At 33.6% G+C, this 17,216-nt stretch overlaps 3 protein-coding genes across 3 annotated transcripts; 2 read left to right on the top strand and 1 right to left on the bottom strand.

The window, feature by feature from the left end:
• On the top strand, positions 1 to 8,468 carry atk (artichoke). Its single transcript, XM_018457616.1, is given in 9 exon segments — positions 1 to 1,401; positions 1,751 to 2,457; positions 3,532 to 3,856; positions 4,128 to 4,394; positions 4,746 to 4,899; positions 5,507 to 5,719; positions 5,981 to 6,752; positions 7,125 to 7,492; positions 7,784 to 8,468. Coding segments are annotated over 9 exon segments (4,716 nt in total). The 5' UTR covers positions 1 to 3; the 3' UTR covers positions 8,296 to 8,468.
• A 615-nt stretch (positions 8,469 to 9,083) lies between these two features.
• Rpn8 (regulatory particle non-ATPase 8) lies at positions 9,084 to 10,609 on the bottom strand. The gene is made up of 5 exons (XM_018457617.1): positions 10,378 to 10,609; positions 10,125 to 10,217; positions 9,859 to 10,037; positions 9,584 to 9,787; positions 9,084 to 9,506 (listed from the first exon to the last, which is right to left on the bottom strand). The coding sequence occupies exons 1-5, from the start codon at positions 10,550 to 10,552 to the stop codon at positions 9,195 to 9,197; spliced, it is 963 nt and encodes a 320-aa protein (XP_018313119.1). The 5' UTR covers positions 10,553 to 10,609; the 3' UTR covers positions 9,084 to 9,194.
• A 128-nt stretch (positions 10,610 to 10,737) lies between these two features.
• On the top strand, positions 10,738 to 12,582 carry LOC108728826 (inosine triphosphate pyrophosphatase). The gene is made up of 3 exons (XM_018457618.1): positions 10,738 to 10,764; positions 10,851 to 11,021; positions 12,012 to 12,582. Exon 3 carries the CDS (start codon positions 12,013 to 12,015, stop codon positions 12,580 to 12,582), a length of 570 nt encoding a protein of 189 aa, XP_018313120.1. The 5' UTR covers positions 10,738 to 10,764; positions 10,851 to 11,021; position 12,012.
• The last annotated feature ends 4,634 nt before the right edge of the window (positions 12,583 to 17,216 follow it).

Here is a 17,216-nt window from a genome sequence, read left to right as displayed (position 1 = left end):
GCGATGGTCAGGTCGTCGCAGGGCGATGGGCTCTTGATAATCGGCTGGCTCCTGGCACTCCGTTTCATCGGTGCCGGTGCCCAGTTAGATCCAGATTACGGATGTCCGCTTCAAGAGAGGATACTGCCATGCAGATGCTCCATACGCGATATGGAGGTTCAGATATGGCAAGTTTAGACGGTCAGATATGTAATCCCGAGAATTACATAAACAATGTTGAACGCTATAAATTCGCACAGGTGTAGCCACAGCGAGTTACCAAAGGTACTGGAAGGTCTGCAGGCAGTGAGTCACTATATGGACCGACCGGTAGACGAGCTGATTCTAGAAAATAACAACCTGCCCAGTCTACCTGGCAAGGTGTTCGCAACTTTACGAGTTCTGCGCTTGATGCTGCGGAATAATCGTCTCGAAAGGGTATCCTCCGGCTGTCTACACGACTCCTTGCTGGAACTATTTATCGTTGAGTCCGATCTGCGATCTCTACCTGTAGACAGTCTGGAAAACTTGCAGGGTGTCGAGGCGATGACATTGCAGAGTCGCGTGATGAAGCGACTGCCGAGATTCTCTGGTCTGCCGAAACTAAGGTATCTTCAGATCAACTCTCCAGCCTTGCTAGAACTCGTCCCAAGGAACTTCCGAGACATTCCCAACTTGGAACAGTTACACGTGCTGGGTAGCCCCAGACTAACTAGACTAGAGGCTGGGCTTCTTCGAAGTCTGCCTCGGTTAGAACTGATTAACATCACTGATTCTGGAATCCATTGGATTCATCCACGAGCCATGATCAATCTACCAGAACTCAAGGAGATCTCGTTGGTTGGAAACGCCATAATTGACGCTGGTATGGTCGGTCGTGCGTGTATGGATCTCCCGTCGCTGTCAGTGATACGTCTGGATCGAAATCGCATCAATCGCTTGGGCGAAGGCTCTTTTGTCGATCTTACCGTTTTATCACGTCTCTATCTGTCACGCAATCACATCACCGAGATATTCGCCGGTGCTTTCCAAGGAGTACCAGCCCTCAAGTCCATGGACCTGAATCATAATCTGATTTATCGCATTCATCCGGAATTCTTTCCGCAACGAATAGGAAACGCGTTGGAGGAAATATGGCTGATCAATAATGACCTTAGTCACGTAGCGGAGATACGATCGGTGCTTGAGGCTCTGCCAAGGCTGAAGTTCCTAGACGCCAGTCACAATCAGTTGGAGGAAATACCCTTCGGTGCTCTAAGAGGCCATCCCACTTTGGAAAGGCTTCATCTTAATCATAACAGGCTGGCATTTTTACAAAGAGAAACGTTCACGGCGATGCCAGCGCTGAGGGAACTCAGGCTGAAGAACAATTCCCTATCGAATCTACTGGAAACTCCCTTCTGGAATTTGCCAGCGTTAAAAGTAAAGTGTCTGTTAATTCTTTAAATATTAGTCATGAATTTTATACAATTATTTATTAATCTTCAGTAATTGATTAATTTCTAATTTAGCTTCGATTCTCTTTTAATCCTTAAATGTTGTTTTAATATGGCATATCCGGCTTTTTTTCCAATGCTTATATATAACTGTTTTTAAAATAAAGATACATTATACATTTGCTTGATATCGTTAAATTCTTTAATGTCTGACGTTTTTAAAAAGAAATTATAATGTGTTCATTTTTATAAAAGTTATAAGCAATCAAATTAGCCTGAATATGCCGTATTATAATGCCAATTTATCGACGTCTATGTAACACCGGTAATTTCAGGGTCTAGATTTATCAGAGAACTACTTTCGTCACATAGAACCACGCCTGTTTACTAATCTGCCAAATCTCAGGCGACTTGATCTTAGCGGTAACGCTATAGGACTCATCGAACCCGAGTCTTTTCTGGGCACACCGGTGCTGGAGCACGTCAATGTTTCCGGAAATGCCTTATCCGTCATTCATCCTTTAACCTTCCGACACCTGACAAACTTATACGAGTTGGACATCGGTTTGAATCGTATGCTGGAAGTAGTCCCTGGTCTGCCGAAAGACATCGAACATCTTCACATTCAAAAGAACCGTATTGTCGCTCTACCAACCGTGTCCTCTCAGAATCTAGCTCTACCTGCTCTACGATCGTTGGATTTAAGCTCGAATGGGATTGACAGAATTTCGCCTGATACTCTGGCTGACTTACCGAATTTGAAAAAATTGAATCTAAGCTACAACACCCTAAGACTTCTAGACGATGGCGTTTTCGACGGACTCATGGGATTGGAACAGCTAGACTTAAGATGCAACCGGCTGGTCACGTTACACGGCCGAAGTTTCCGACCATTAAAGTCGTTGATGGACGTGAATCTTCGGGGTAATCGAGTGGAGGTTCTGCGACCAGATATTTTTCAAGAGAACACGAGACTGCAAAGAATTGATTTGAGCAGAAATAATCTCGCACAAATACCTCATGCCACCTTTACTAATACCAGGTAATACAAGAAAATCAACAATTTTAATACATATAACACGATCTTTATAATAATATATATCTAATAAAATATATACTTGAACTTATAACTGAATGTGCAATTTATATATTATATGATATTTTCTTCTTGTTTTCATGTACAGGATGACAAAAAAATTTGTGTAATAAAGTTTTGTGTGTTTATTAAATTCACTCAGATAGCAAAGTAATATTATTTTTAATGTTAAAATGACAATAAATGACAGCTTACTACCTGAGTAGTAGTGTAATTTAAGATTTTTTTTGTAAATATTATTAATGAAATTGTCAAACACATTTGTGACCAAACTTTTTTGTCATCCTTTATATGTATTAAACAATTAAATCATGTGCATAGAAAGTATCAAAATTCACTATACGTTTTTAACTACCAAAACTTTATAATGTATCACGTTTATGATAATAGAATCAATTTTTTCCTTCTTTTGTATATTGTATACCTCGCAGTTTCGTATTATAGTGGAAAAATAGTTTCACTCGTAGTTACGTAGTTGCATCACTCTTTTGGTACCTAGAAAGTTCTTCGTGCACACGTTAATATCTCTTTCTTAACGTTGTATAGCATCGGCCTGGCGCGTCGACTAATTTGACAGTAATCTGACATTGGATTTTATACGCGATTTTATTTAATCTCATCCATCAAGTTAACTTGATCACGTCGAACAAACACAAAGTATTCCAAAAGATATGAATTAATCTAATGCAAAAGATATATGCTTTAATTAAATCTAAATTTGAAATGCAAATTAGGCATTTTCTAATGATGATTAATGACATCATAGTTTTCTCCTAGATTTAGCAGATCTATTAATATCCAAGCCATGTTATATACATATAAATTTACGATTAAATTTGAATTGATAAATTCATAATAAATGATTCAAATATGCTTTTGTTTAAAATGTTATAAATAATGCCATAAAAGAAATTAAAAGGAAGTTCCGATCTTTCGTACATTTTTCGTACTTTTACTCTGAGAAAAGATTTGTTTAAATATCCCACTCCCCCAAAATGATAACATCACTGTCAATTACAGAGACCTTCGTGAACTGTACGCGTCGCACAATACTTTGACCGAGTTACCCGGATCGCTGCACGGGTTAACGGCTCTACGGGTCCTCGATTTGAGCTTCAACAAGCTGAACATCCTATCTCCGGAAACGTTAAGCAGCCTATCGTCCTTGTTGGAGTTGAAACTGGTTAGAAATCATATACGTGAGCTGCGGGAAGGTGCGTTCGATGGATTACCGCGACTATCCCTGATCGATCTGGAAAACAATGATCTCAGGGTGATCGAAAGAAACGCAATCAGAGCGTTACCGGAGTTGCAGGCCGTCCGACTCGGCAGAAATCGATTACAGGTAATAATATAGTTTCACGATCAATCACAATTGTAGAATAAGTCATTTCAGATTAGTATTAAAGATGCTTTAAACAGTTTAGACAAAGCATCTTTGTTGTACATTTTATCAAATACAAGTGGAGAGTTTCAAAAGCTGTTATAATACAAAAATTTCAGAATGTATTAAAAATTCATACTACGCGTTATTATTTAATTTCTATATTTAATAAGTTTTATAAATATATTAAGCTAATAAATGGAGATCTAATGTAATGTACATGATTTTGTAGTCCATCCCCAGTGGCACTTTCACCGAATTACCGCTGCTACAGAGCGCGGAACTTCAGGAGAATCTGATCCAGGAAATCGCTAGTAATGCCTTCATTAACGTACCACACTTACTTTTCCTTAATCTAAGTCACAATCACCTACCGGACTTGGAGTACGTCGGTCTGGAGAGCCTTCACTCGTTAGAGGTTCTTGATCTCAGTTACAATCGATTATCCAGAGTTTCTAGCGAGAGTCTAGCAGCTATGGAGTGGCTGGTGGAACTAAAGGTATTATAGCGAAAATTTCAGAGTTTTATGAGATTTTAAAAGATAAGAATATTATGCGCGTTTTCATATCATTTAAGTATTTTTTTGCATCGTGGTCAGAAATTGAAAACAATTGCAGTACAATTTATGAACAATTTATCCGAATTAATTTGCAAAATATCACGTATAAAACAACGAGAGTCTTCGCTAATAAGAATACTTTCTCGTCGAGAGTGAAACTCCTGCGTGAACCGTGGTGCGAGACGAACCGTTCTGCTGGCGGAGCAATTATTCGTATACCTGCATCGTTAATTAGGGATGCTAAACCACTTTACATAGCCGCCTTACAGTTGTTCTCCTTTCTGCTTACAGATGGACAACAATCGGATTTGCGCCGTGCACGGTTCACCTTTCGATGATATGCCCAGATTGCGGGTATTGAGTCTGCGAAGCAATCGAATGACTGCGGTCTCCGAAAACACTTTTAAAAGGCTGCGATCGAACATCGCTGTCTTAGATATCGACGGTAATTGATAGTATCGATTAAATTAATGAAAATTATATAAAAAGTCATATTTAATTCTTCGGAACTAATGGATCTATTGAACCAATTATAAATTTCTTTGATAAAAATATCATACAATTCAATTTTCTTTGTATATCAAATTTGGATTACTTTTATTTAAATATACTTAGTATTCATTCTTTTTTATATGAGTTATATCATTATGGTTCCTTCCGTGAAACGCAAACTAATAGTAACATTACATCATTATAATTTCTTACTTAATAATATGAATGTACATACCTAACGTAATATATACATGTTGTATATAACAGTTACATTATTGAGTAGAAAATTATAACATTGATGTAACATTGATTATTATTATTAATTTGTTTCTGCGGATTGCAATTATAATTAAGTAATACCTTTTAACATGAATTAAAATAGATCTTATAGACGTAGCATCAATAACTGTTACAGATTTTTGCGACAACTCCGAAGAATTAAATCAATTGACGTCAGAATGAAATAATAATTCACGTTAATTTCTTTTATTAAAATCATCTGTTGATAGCTGCAAAAGTAAAATTTTTTATATTTATATTTTCTCTCATTTCTGAGAAAGGAAATCCACTGTCCTGTTCTTGCGGTATGCTTTGGCTGCGAGGATGGCTACAGCAGGCTTCCACAGAGGGTCCTAGATGCGCTGACGGCTCTCTTTTCAAAGAACTCAGATTATCGCGACAGGATTGCCAGCGTGAGAGATATGTGGAACCGATTCATCCAGGATGCGAGGCTGAAATGATTAATGTTGCGACTCCTTCAGTTTCTTCATCTGGTAAATAATTACGAGTGATCTAAATAAAATAAATTAATTAACAGCCCAAAGACATAAATTTTTTATTACTAGTGAATTAAATATTATATTATTTTTTAATTATATTTTATTTTTTATAAAAAAATTCTTTCAAAAGTAAATGGCACTTGAATTATATATACTTGGAATTTATAAATCCAAAAGAAAAAAATATATATATATAATTCTGGCAAACAAATTATGTTATATTATTGTTTATTAAACTACATTAAAAATTGTCAGCATTTGGGATTACAGAGACAATACCATTGTGGATGAATCTAAAGGATTTTTCGACGCAAAAGCCTTCCGTTTCCCAAGATTCTGATTACTTGTACCAATACATAGATTATCAGGACATGAACGAAAGCGACACAAGTACGTTGCTGCCCAGCGTGTCTACTACTATTAGTGCACCTACCCAGACAGTGAAGATCATTCATCCATCACAGAAACCTCAAGTACAGAAGAACACCACGTCATCAATAAAGAAAAATCCTGTGCCACCGTCACCCAGCAGTTCCGGCTTCACCTTTTTCGGTCTACCGATTGGTCTACCGAATTTGAACTTCAATCTGTGGGGACATTCGGCCAGAAAGGCAGAGAGAAAGGAATCCTCATCGGAATCATCGTCGTCGTCGGATAGACCCGGCCGAGGACGTTACAGATCTTTTCCACCCACGGAACCAGAAATTCATAGAGGTGGTTTCGTGCCTCTACCGCGCAGCCAAAGCGGTTTCGTGCCGATCGCCGATCCTAGATTGACATATGAGAAACACGCAAAGCATGAAAATACTTCAAGATCGTTGAATGTAAGCAATACATCGGTACAAGAACGTTCTGTTCTTCGAAAAAGCGGAAATAGCACAGTGACCAAGGTGGAAAAAATTGTCCCCAGAACCGGGAAACCGCGGATAAGCTTCCGAGAAAAAGAAGACCTACCCACTACATCGACAGTCATTCGATCAACGAGTTTTGAGTCTCGCAAAATTTTGTCCAACGTCAATAGAATCAGGTGGTTCAAATTATTCTTTTTTTTTTTCGATACAACCCTCTAAATTTAACATCTCAGCAAACAATTAAGCTATTATTATATGTCACTGTTTGAACATCAAAATGTCTTCAATGTTTAACGTTAAAATTCGATGATAAATAACATCAGCTTGTTTTCTAGGAAGAGCTTGAGATAAGACATATTTTCCAGATTTTTTAATTAAGACAAAAAATTTTTTTATAATCCTAATAAAAAATAAAGTTCATATGTAGTATTTTTTTAATTTAATTAAGACGATTTAGAGATTTCAAAAAATGGTATTTTAAACTGCTTTAAATCTAATGCTGTTATACCGATACTTACATTCAGCTAACCCTTTAAACTTTTTTTTAGCCTTAATGCATCAAACGCAGTGAAAAATAGCGTGCCAATAATCGTAGAGGAAGACTCATCGCAAGAAGCTCACGAAACATCAGTGTCCACCGAAATTTATGACGGCGAAAGTTTAGAAGTAAATACGGAAGACATTAAATTCATAGAGAAGCCGCAGATGGAAGTCGCTAACAAAATAGTTTGGACCACACCAAAATCAGTAACAACGGAAACGAAAAAAATTACAATTACTAAGGAAACTGTAACTGCAGCGGTGGAGGTAGCACCGTCAAAAGAAGACGGATCTAAAGATTGGAATTTAGAAATATCTGAACATGAAAGTGATCCAACTGTTTTAAACAGTACAGTTAACTCCCATGAGAAACCTGGTAAGTTTATATTTAAATAAAAAAAAATTAATAATGAAATTTAACTGTTTAACTGTTCTTGCTTGGAACTTTAAACTGTTCCACATGCGCACATTTTATTATGAGATTTCTTCACCCTCGTTGTCAGATATGTAATTAAGTTTCTATTAAAGTAAACTATTTTTAATTAATTGAAAGCTGATTTCATTGTTGGTTTAACTGTTAAAATTTAATTTGTCAAGAAAGTTAAATTTTTCGTATCATAGTCCAGATAAAATATCTAATAAAAAAATATTGTTTTATTTACTGCAGACCATTTGGATATTGTGACAGAAACGGATGCAGAACCGATTTCGCACTTCTCAGCACCCTTAACGTCCTCTACATCGAATCCACGGCCCAAAGAAACAACTATGACTTCTCGAGGAACGGAGGCATCTGCTTTGTCCGCGCTTCTGATTCCGGGCGGACTAGTACCGTCTTTAGGATCCGTAAATTTACGTCCGCTTGGTAGATCTACAATAACCAAGGTCGCTTCGCCGTACATCAGCTACAGTACCGAACAATCCAAAGAGAAACAGAAGTTGATCGCCAGCGCTGTTCAGAGAAGCGAGATTGACAAGACGACGACCGAAAACCAGAACGATGTGTTCGTCATCGACGATGAAGCCAAAGTAATAGACAACGGTCCTTTCAATTGGTACTTCCAGCATTATAATGACACAAATGTAGGGCCTTATGTAGGCATAGCTTACAGCAGTGCTGCGAAGATCGATATCTATCGATGGTTTCTTTTGCTTGTGGTTTTCAGTATTCTGATATAAAGATTTGGAGATTAGATCATTTTTTCACAGACAAATTAATCGTTGTATCATACGAGATAAAATATACTGTAACATTTGTTAATAAATGCTGTGGTGAATGTTCCAAATCATAAATCATACATATTCAATCATATTATGTATACAATGCAAGAAATTTGTAAACATCTATATTCCGCCCGAAACATGTACAAGAATTAAGATCATGCGTATACATATCTGCTTTTTTTGTATAGATATTCTTTTGATAAAAAGTATAAATAGAAAATGTTTCAATATCAATGATAAATTAATAAAACGATATATATATATATATATATATAATTGTAAGATTATTTTTATTAATGTAATATTTTCTCTTAATAGAATGACTTGCATTTCCTAAAAATACATGATCTATATCTATCACACATGTTAATTGAAACTTAAATTTTAAGCGATACGCTTAAGGCAGTTTAAAAGAATACACATTGACTGCTTGTTACTTGTTAATTAATGGATGAAATCGAGAAAATAAATAACTGTGCTTCGTATAGAATACTATCATTTATATTAACGGATTGTTAATTAAAACACTGAAAATATTATAATGATTACAATATTTTGTAAAAATGTCTTAATCCTAAATTTTTCGATATATTTACTACATCATTTATTACATTCAAAATACAGAAGTGTTGAGTTATTTTTTTTTCTTGCGCCTAATATATTAAAAACTCACAAAATTATGCCAGAACAATTCAGGAACCAATTTGCTGTTTCTAATACATTTAAATTGTTATTTTTTGTAAGTGGGATATCATTCTGTACAAATAGTGAACAGACTTGACTATTACACACAAAGTTATTAATTGTCTTCAACTTTAACAGTCTCAACTGGAGCAAGCTCAGAAATTCCCTGATCACTGACTTTTAGCTTTTGCTTTTTCCTCACCTTTCTTCTCCTCTTCTTTCTTTTCTTCCTTCTTAGTATCCTTCTTTCCATCTGTTTCTTTTTTCTCAGCGTCACGATTGGTTAGCTTATTGTTAATTAAATTGTGCAATGCAACTATAGACCTAACTAATGCTGCTAGATATACAACCAGCATCTGATCATTTGTCTTTACATATAACGAATCGACGAAGCTACTTTGAGTCATATCTGGTAATAAATTAAAGATATCTTGAAGCTGATAAACAATTTGATGATTTATAGGTAATTTTCCATTGCCAACCTAGAAAAAAAAATTTAATTGAATAAACCTTTCGACAATATTAATATAAAAAGTGATTTCTATCAAAGAGTGTATACCTGAAGCAGATAATCTCTAATTTCTCGAATTTGTTCGTGAAGTCCTTTCAAGCCAAGTAATTGATTTGTGATTCTTTGACTGAGGGTACCAACTGTAGTATCTTTGATATCTCGCAATAAATGCTCCACTCCTACCTCTTCTGCTTCTTCAGCTCCAATTTCGCTTGGAATATGCTCGAAAGTTTTAGAGGTAGGAGAACCATCCTACAAAAAAATTCTTGTTACATGTTCATTTTTTTTAAACAGACAGTAGATAATATAATATATAGACATACATCATGTACTTCTTCAACTGCTTGATACGCCTCGGTAGGAAGTCCAAGATCTTTTGGTTTGGCATCGATAATCACTAAAACCGAATTAGGACAATATCTTCTTATTAGTTCATTGATGGCAACGTCATTTTGATGTAGCTTAGGCCCAGTGTGATACCAGCCTACTACCTTCTCGCGAGCTAAGAATCAACATAAAATATCACAATCAGAATTTTTGCTCCAAATAAAACCAACAGGATTTGCACGAACTATACATAGATCTTTACCATTAACTTTCTTGAACATTCCGTACATATTTTCAAGATAATCATGGTCAAGGAACCATACACTTTTGTCCTTGTCGTCCTCATCAAAGGGTACTGAAACACACATTTATCTGATTTATCTCTTTATATTGCATTTAGCTCCAAAGATAAGGACATTTATTTCTTGTGCATTTAGGCGCATTAATGAAAGCAGAACAGCTTGACTTCAAATACGAACGATTTAAGAAAGATCATAACGTGTTTACATCCTAACCTGCAAAGCTGTTCGACACGTCCAAGATTCCCTTGGCTCTCCAGCAGCCCAGGAGTACACCGACCACTCTTTTTTGATTTCCGATTTTTCCCATGCGATTAAAGTGGTCCACCACGCTTAATAGCACCAGCGGATGGACTACAACTTTCGTTGTTGCAACCTCTTGACTCGGCATTTTTGGATAAACCCACAACAATGTATACCGCTATACTAACTGACACTCAGAACCTCAGACACTGTTCCATTACTCCAACAGCCAAGGATTATTCGGAAATAACAAGAATGGCGTGTTGTATGTCAAGTGATGTCAAGCTCGTCGAAGCGCCATACACAGCGAGAGAAAAAAACACTAATATTTATATTTTGTATGATATAAAATAATTGAAGGTAATTCTACATTTTAAAAATGAAATATTACGTTATATTTATATTATTTTCTATTATAAATAATGGCTATTTCCTATTTGGTTTAGTGAACAAGGATGATGTGCTTTTGACGATTCATCCGAGTGAAGTTGGCCAGCTTGATCGAAAAAAAACGATATTTGACGCATCGACCATCGACAGTCGACGAGTCGACTACAGTGGTTTTGTTGGTTAGAAGCGACTACAGATTTTAACGTAAAAATACTTAAATTAAAAAGGTAATAAGTTTATTTCAGCATCAGAAGTATGCCTAATAAAAGTAGTTTGCATGACGTTTACATTATTTTGAAAACAATTCGTGATAATAGAAATCTAGCATGCCAAGCATACATAACCAATGCAAAACGCATACTTCTGCACTGAACTGCACTGAATAATTCACTCCAAGAGCTGCCAACTTGAAAGATGTAAAAAGCGCGAGATCAGGAGAAAAATAAACAAAGATTTAATTTACAATAAAATTATATAACAAATAAATAAATGAGATCTTATTCTAACGTAAATTGATTAAAGCTATTCTATAAGTTTTTTCGGAAATTGTAGAATGAAAAATCTTCGAATATTTTAAAACTCACGTACTTAATCCAGACAGACAATATTTATAAAATATTTACAAATCCAGTAAACGAGAATGGATTCAAATTGATTGAAATGGATTCTCAGCATTTCTAAAGTGTTCCAATTCGTATTAAAAAATTTGAGAATTTTCTAAAAAATTATAAAATTATATAAAGCTTTTGAAAAATTTTTAGAAATCTAAAAAATTATATGAAAAATTCTAAGAAACATTTTCGCCAGAAATATTTTTAATTTAGAAGTTAGAAATCCAATATAAAATATTGTATCTTTTATCAAATATTCTGCAAAGAATAGTTAAATTAAAACAGTTAATTGATTTATATTCTTTATGATTTAAAGCATTTTGAATTATACTAAACAGGAAAATCTGCATGAGAATATATATTTTTTTAATTATACCATTTTGTAATAATTCATCGAGTTTTATATTACAGATAAAGAAATTGTAGTTTGAACTATTTTTTTTTACAGAATTTGGTATGATATATTGATTTGCAGTATTATGTTGTCAGTCGGAGCAAAGTTAATCCTAGAGTAGGAAAGGATTTTTTCCAATGATGTAACATCTACTAAAGAAATTAAAAAATTTTAAATAATATACGCCATACTTAATGTGTCTTTTGTTGCAGAATGTCGCTACCCATAGTGTTCGTGACGGGCAACGCGAAGAAGCTGGAAGAATTCATCGCTATTTTGGGAAAAGAGTTTCCTCGACGGATAACGAGCAAGAAAATCGATCTGCCTGAATATCAGGGCGAAGTAGACGATATATGTCGAGACAAATGTCGGGCCGCAGCAAATCTAGTGAAGGGCCCAGTGATCATCGAAGATACATGTCTCTGCTTCAACGCGCTGAAGGGTCTACCGGGACCTTACATCAAATGGTTCCTCGAGAAATTGGGCCCTGAAGGTCTTCATAGAATGCTCTATGGATTTGAGGACAAATCGGCGGAGGCGGTCTGCACATTCGGTTATTGTTCTGGTGAAGACTCTGAAGTCCATCTATTTCAAGGTCGAACTCAAGGCACTATTGTAAGTCCGCGAGGTTCCAGGGATTTCGGCTGGGACCCTTGTTTTCAGCCGCTGGACTACGATAAAACCTACGCGGAACTGCTGAAAGAAGAGAAGAATAAGATTTCTCACCGCAGTAGGGCAATAGAAAAATTAAAAGATTATTTGTTAAACAATAAGAATATTTAATTTCGCAGTATATAATAAAATTACTGTTATAAAGGAAACTACTATAATGTAAGCTTTATTTTTTCTACACTAGAATGTAAAAAACACTCCAGGTGATTGTTCTTGGTTAATTATATTTTAGACGTACTTTGTAGGTATTTATGTTTCCTATAAAATTCGTTTATACTAATTTATTAAAACCGAGATAATTTATATTAATGCAACTATGTTTACGATTCTTCTTAATCCTGGAGAGCGGCGAGTAAGCGTTGTTTTGTCTTCACTTTGTGAATTGTAATTTACACTGTGACCTATAATATAATAATGTTAACGTTCGATATCCGTTCAATTTATCAAAGGTGATTCTTTGCCGAAAACAAGCATTTCGATGTCTTGGCATAGCGATAGCCGTTGGATAGCATATGGAATGATTTGTCGACAACCTTGAAGCTACTGTGAAATTAAACTCATTATTGTAAGACTTTCTCACAACTGAAAATCTGATAACTTTAATATCGATATGTCGCATGAATGTGTTAATCAATTACTTTCCCCTGGCAAATCTTACGTGATGCAACAAATTGAAACATGAAATCATACTTTTTTTTAATCATTTGGTGGTTGATATTGTTAATCATGTAAACCGATACTTTTAGTACGCAAGCACTCATGATTAAAACTATAAATCATGTAAAATAATAACTATGATGGATTACCGCCCACACTGTCTAATTACTTTTATTTACCAATAACGCGATTACATACATTATGTGAGTGATAAACTATAAATTGGTTACTGTGAGGTGGTACCATAATATGAAACTAAATGAAATTTAAATATGCCAGTTGAACATTCAAAAATGACACTTCTCTAAAATAAAATATAAGAAAAATATAATTTTGTACATTTTTTAATTGTATACAAAATTAATAAAAGTATATAATAGTATTACATATAGATTTTATAATATTATATGTCACTTAAAAATTTTATTTGATGCAGCGAAAAGGCCAGTATTTTTAGTCGATTCTTATATTTAAAATTGTTTTAAATATAAATTTTAGATATCATGAATCAAACAGAGTTTATCAGAGAGAGTTAGCATCTTAAGACATTACTTAAAACGGCTTTAAAATAAAAACGGAGTACAAATATTAGCCTAAGAAAATACATTTGAATTCAATCAGAAGAGAATGCTATATTACATTCATCTTCAGCATAAAAATAAAATCATTCTATATATATATATATATAATTATTGTCTAAAAATAATTATTTAGAAATATAAAATTGTATAGATAAAAATTATATATGATAATACAAAATATCTCATAACTATATCAGATGTCTTTAATGACAAATTTTTTGGCCAATTTAAAGTCAATTTCCTTAGCGAAAATATCGAAGTATTAATTTTCGAAAGATATAAGAAATTAGACAAGGGACTTATACTTCACAAATTAACTTTAAAGAGTCAAATAAATATTACATTCTTCATTAATACCAGATAAAGTTTGCTTTTCAATTAACTTTAATTCGATGCATAATTACAAAGTATATGATATAAAAAATCAGAAAGTTACAATAAATTGTGACCTCTCGATATTTTTATACAGGAAAAGTCGAGTCCAAAGAATCTGTCAATCTATCAATAAAAGGACATTCGGTCGTTCAAAAAGACAATCAGTATAACAGCGAAACAACAGATAAATATACATGTTGGTGTGTTATTATTACGTAAAAACGGTGGTAAACAGGCAATCATTTTTTGCTTTTTATCAAACTGTCAATGATTATTTAATTTATGCGATCAATGAAAAAATTGTTCAATTATCTTTGCGGCTATAATTACTCGTGATTATCTTAAATAATTAAACATATTATAAAAAGACAAGCGAGAGAACTACTAAATAGCTTTGCTACAACATGAAATGCATTAAGTAATAAAAAAATTTAACTTTAATGATTGATAAATAGAGAAACAAGCAAATTGCTTATTAGTTTCTACTACAATAAATACATCTTTTGGACATATCTGAGAAGGGGGAGGTTCAAACTTTCCCGAAATTTTTTCATTATTAATCATAAAAAAAGTAACTTTTTTACTCTGAGTAAATTTTTTATCATTACATAAAATTTTGTTTTTCTTATCGTTATGTTCATGTAAATCATGTATATTTGAAACTTCCACTAGTTAGAGCTTTAACTTTGACAAAGTGTCCGATTTTCATGAAGAAAATTTTTGCAAGGTTTTTAAGTAAAATAGAATATGCACTAAAATATTAATGAGTACTCCATTCACAATTATATATTTCGTTTTTAATAAAACTGTATTTTATCTATACTTTTTTCAGGGAAAAAAATAAATGTTGTGATTTATAAAACTTAATATTTTTCTTGTTCAAAAGCAAGAACAAGAAGATATTCTATGCTTAAAATATCAAAAAAGCAATTTAATGATGCAAAAAATTGCTGTTTACGTGATAATAAAATTAATAAAAAGTCATTTCTGAAAAAATCCTAGTTACGTCCATGCACTATCTTTTTTAAATTTTTTATCTAATATTATATCCTTTTTATTATTTCTATGCTAACGATCACACAGTAGATTCTTTTACATAAAATTATAGTGTCATTCCTTTAGTGAATTATATCAAAATTAATAATACGCTTTCTGTATAATCCGCTCATATTGATCTTACCAAAGATTTTTCTATCGAGCTATTTCTTCTATAGCAACCGCTATTTCTTCTAGCACTTTTGTCCCGGCTATTTGCATCTCGTTTTCGCAAAATCGACCTCTTACAAAATTGATGCTCTTTCCAATACTCCTCATTCTGTTTACAGACTCATTGCTTTTATCTGATTTTTTATCTCACCGTCAAAATGCCGGTCACTCGGATTGCAGAAGTATTTGACAATTATTCTTTTCCGGTGCATACAAATCACTGGCGAGCAGTGGTGCGATTACGTATAGCGTGTACACAAAGATAAAATCGCGAATTGCATATGTAATTTAGACAGACAGAAACGAAGTTTTTCTTGGTGAAGAGAATGATGAAGGAGTGCCGAGACCAATCACGATCAGTCTGATATATGAATTATTTTTAATATACATACATGCGTTTTTAATGTGTAAATAGCTGCACTGGGGCTTGACCCCAAAAGAGTTATCTCCTTGATTATACCGGTACGATCCTTTTTCTCTTTCTCTCCGTAACGTGTAACACCCTTTCATCGCAGGGTTATCGCCTGCACTTTTGAATTTTACCGGCAATTGGAGAACTTTTCGCCTTATAAAAGCGAGTGGATCTCGCGTACGCTACCAGTCTTACATCAGGGGCCACGCAATGATGAATGCCCTTACTGGTAAGTCACTACCGAATGCGAAGAAGTGTTTTCGTACTTACTTCTGGGTATCTATCATGGAACATGTTCGAATGAATACCGATCGGAATTATTCCGTTTTCCCTGGAGAACACAATAGAAATCTAGGAAATAATTAAATAATTTCAATCAGAATTTATTCCCACTTGTTCCATGATAAATGCCTGAATCGGTTTCGCGAGTTGTACTCTCTCTGACGGAGTTTATCTCTTCTTCTTTCTTTTTTTGCAATTCGACAAGTTCAATATGTATAATATAATTCTGAAAAACACAAATGCTTTGTCCAGTTTTACATCAATCTAATCGTCATCATTTAACTTTTCTCAAATTATAAAACATTGTTTTTTTCAACTTCATATTTTAAAAAATGTCTTGAAGGAGAAAGAAGTTTTTTTGCAATTTGCGAATTCTAATAAAGAAGTATCTGAGTAAGTAATTGATTTTATATAGCATTTTCAAATGTATATTAAAATTTTACAATTACTTAATGAATATATTAATTTAAATTTAATATTTCCTTCCAACTTCTCTTCTTCACAGATGTTAAATACTTTTAATATGTAATACATTATATCATGTATGTGTAATGAAATTATTTTTTCAGTATTTCTGCTATGCTTAACGGCCGCATATGCGGTACCAGGTAAGAATTTATATCTATTGTCTTATTTCTATTTATTTTTCTTATTTTATAAAATACTAAAAAAAAACATTTGCCTACAAATTGACACAGGCAAAAGTATTCGAAAATATTTAATAATGTTACATTAATAATAGTAAGATCATTTCTTCGATAAAATTAAATTATTTCCGCGTATCTATTAATTCGCTGTATCATGAACTGTAAATGATAATAATTCAATGCACACTTTAATGATTTATTAAATGTAAAATTATTTTGACGTCTTTCTCAAAGTTGCAGATTATTATATTTACACTGAAAAAAAAGATTGGTTGCTGCAACAAATTACGTGGTAAAATATGGCATAACATTTTTAATTGGCTGCAGCAGCCAATTTTTTATTGCGTTAGCCTATTTGCAATGTCAATATAGGATTTTGATAGACTAACGCAATCAAAAATTGACTGCTGCAACTAATTAAAAATGCTATGCCATATTTTACCATCTAATTTGCTGCAGCAGCCAATTTTTTTTTTCAGTATAGCATTCGATACTTGCTTCAATTAATAAATAAGTGATAATATAATACAGAACAGAATACAATTAACAATATAGACGTAAAATCATGATAGATAAATAATTTGC

This window comes from Mycetomoellerius zeteki, unplaced genomic scaffold (assembly GCF_001594055.1).
Source record: "Mycetomoellerius zeteki isolate Tzet28-1 unplaced genomic scaffold, Tzet1.0 scaffold64, whole genome shotgun sequence".
NCBI lineage: Eukaryota > Metazoa > Arthropoda > Insecta > Hymenoptera > Formicidae > Mycetomoellerius > Mycetomoellerius zeteki.
Note: the sequence above shows the minus strand (reverse complement) of the source record. Positions and strands in the feature narration are given on the sequence as shown.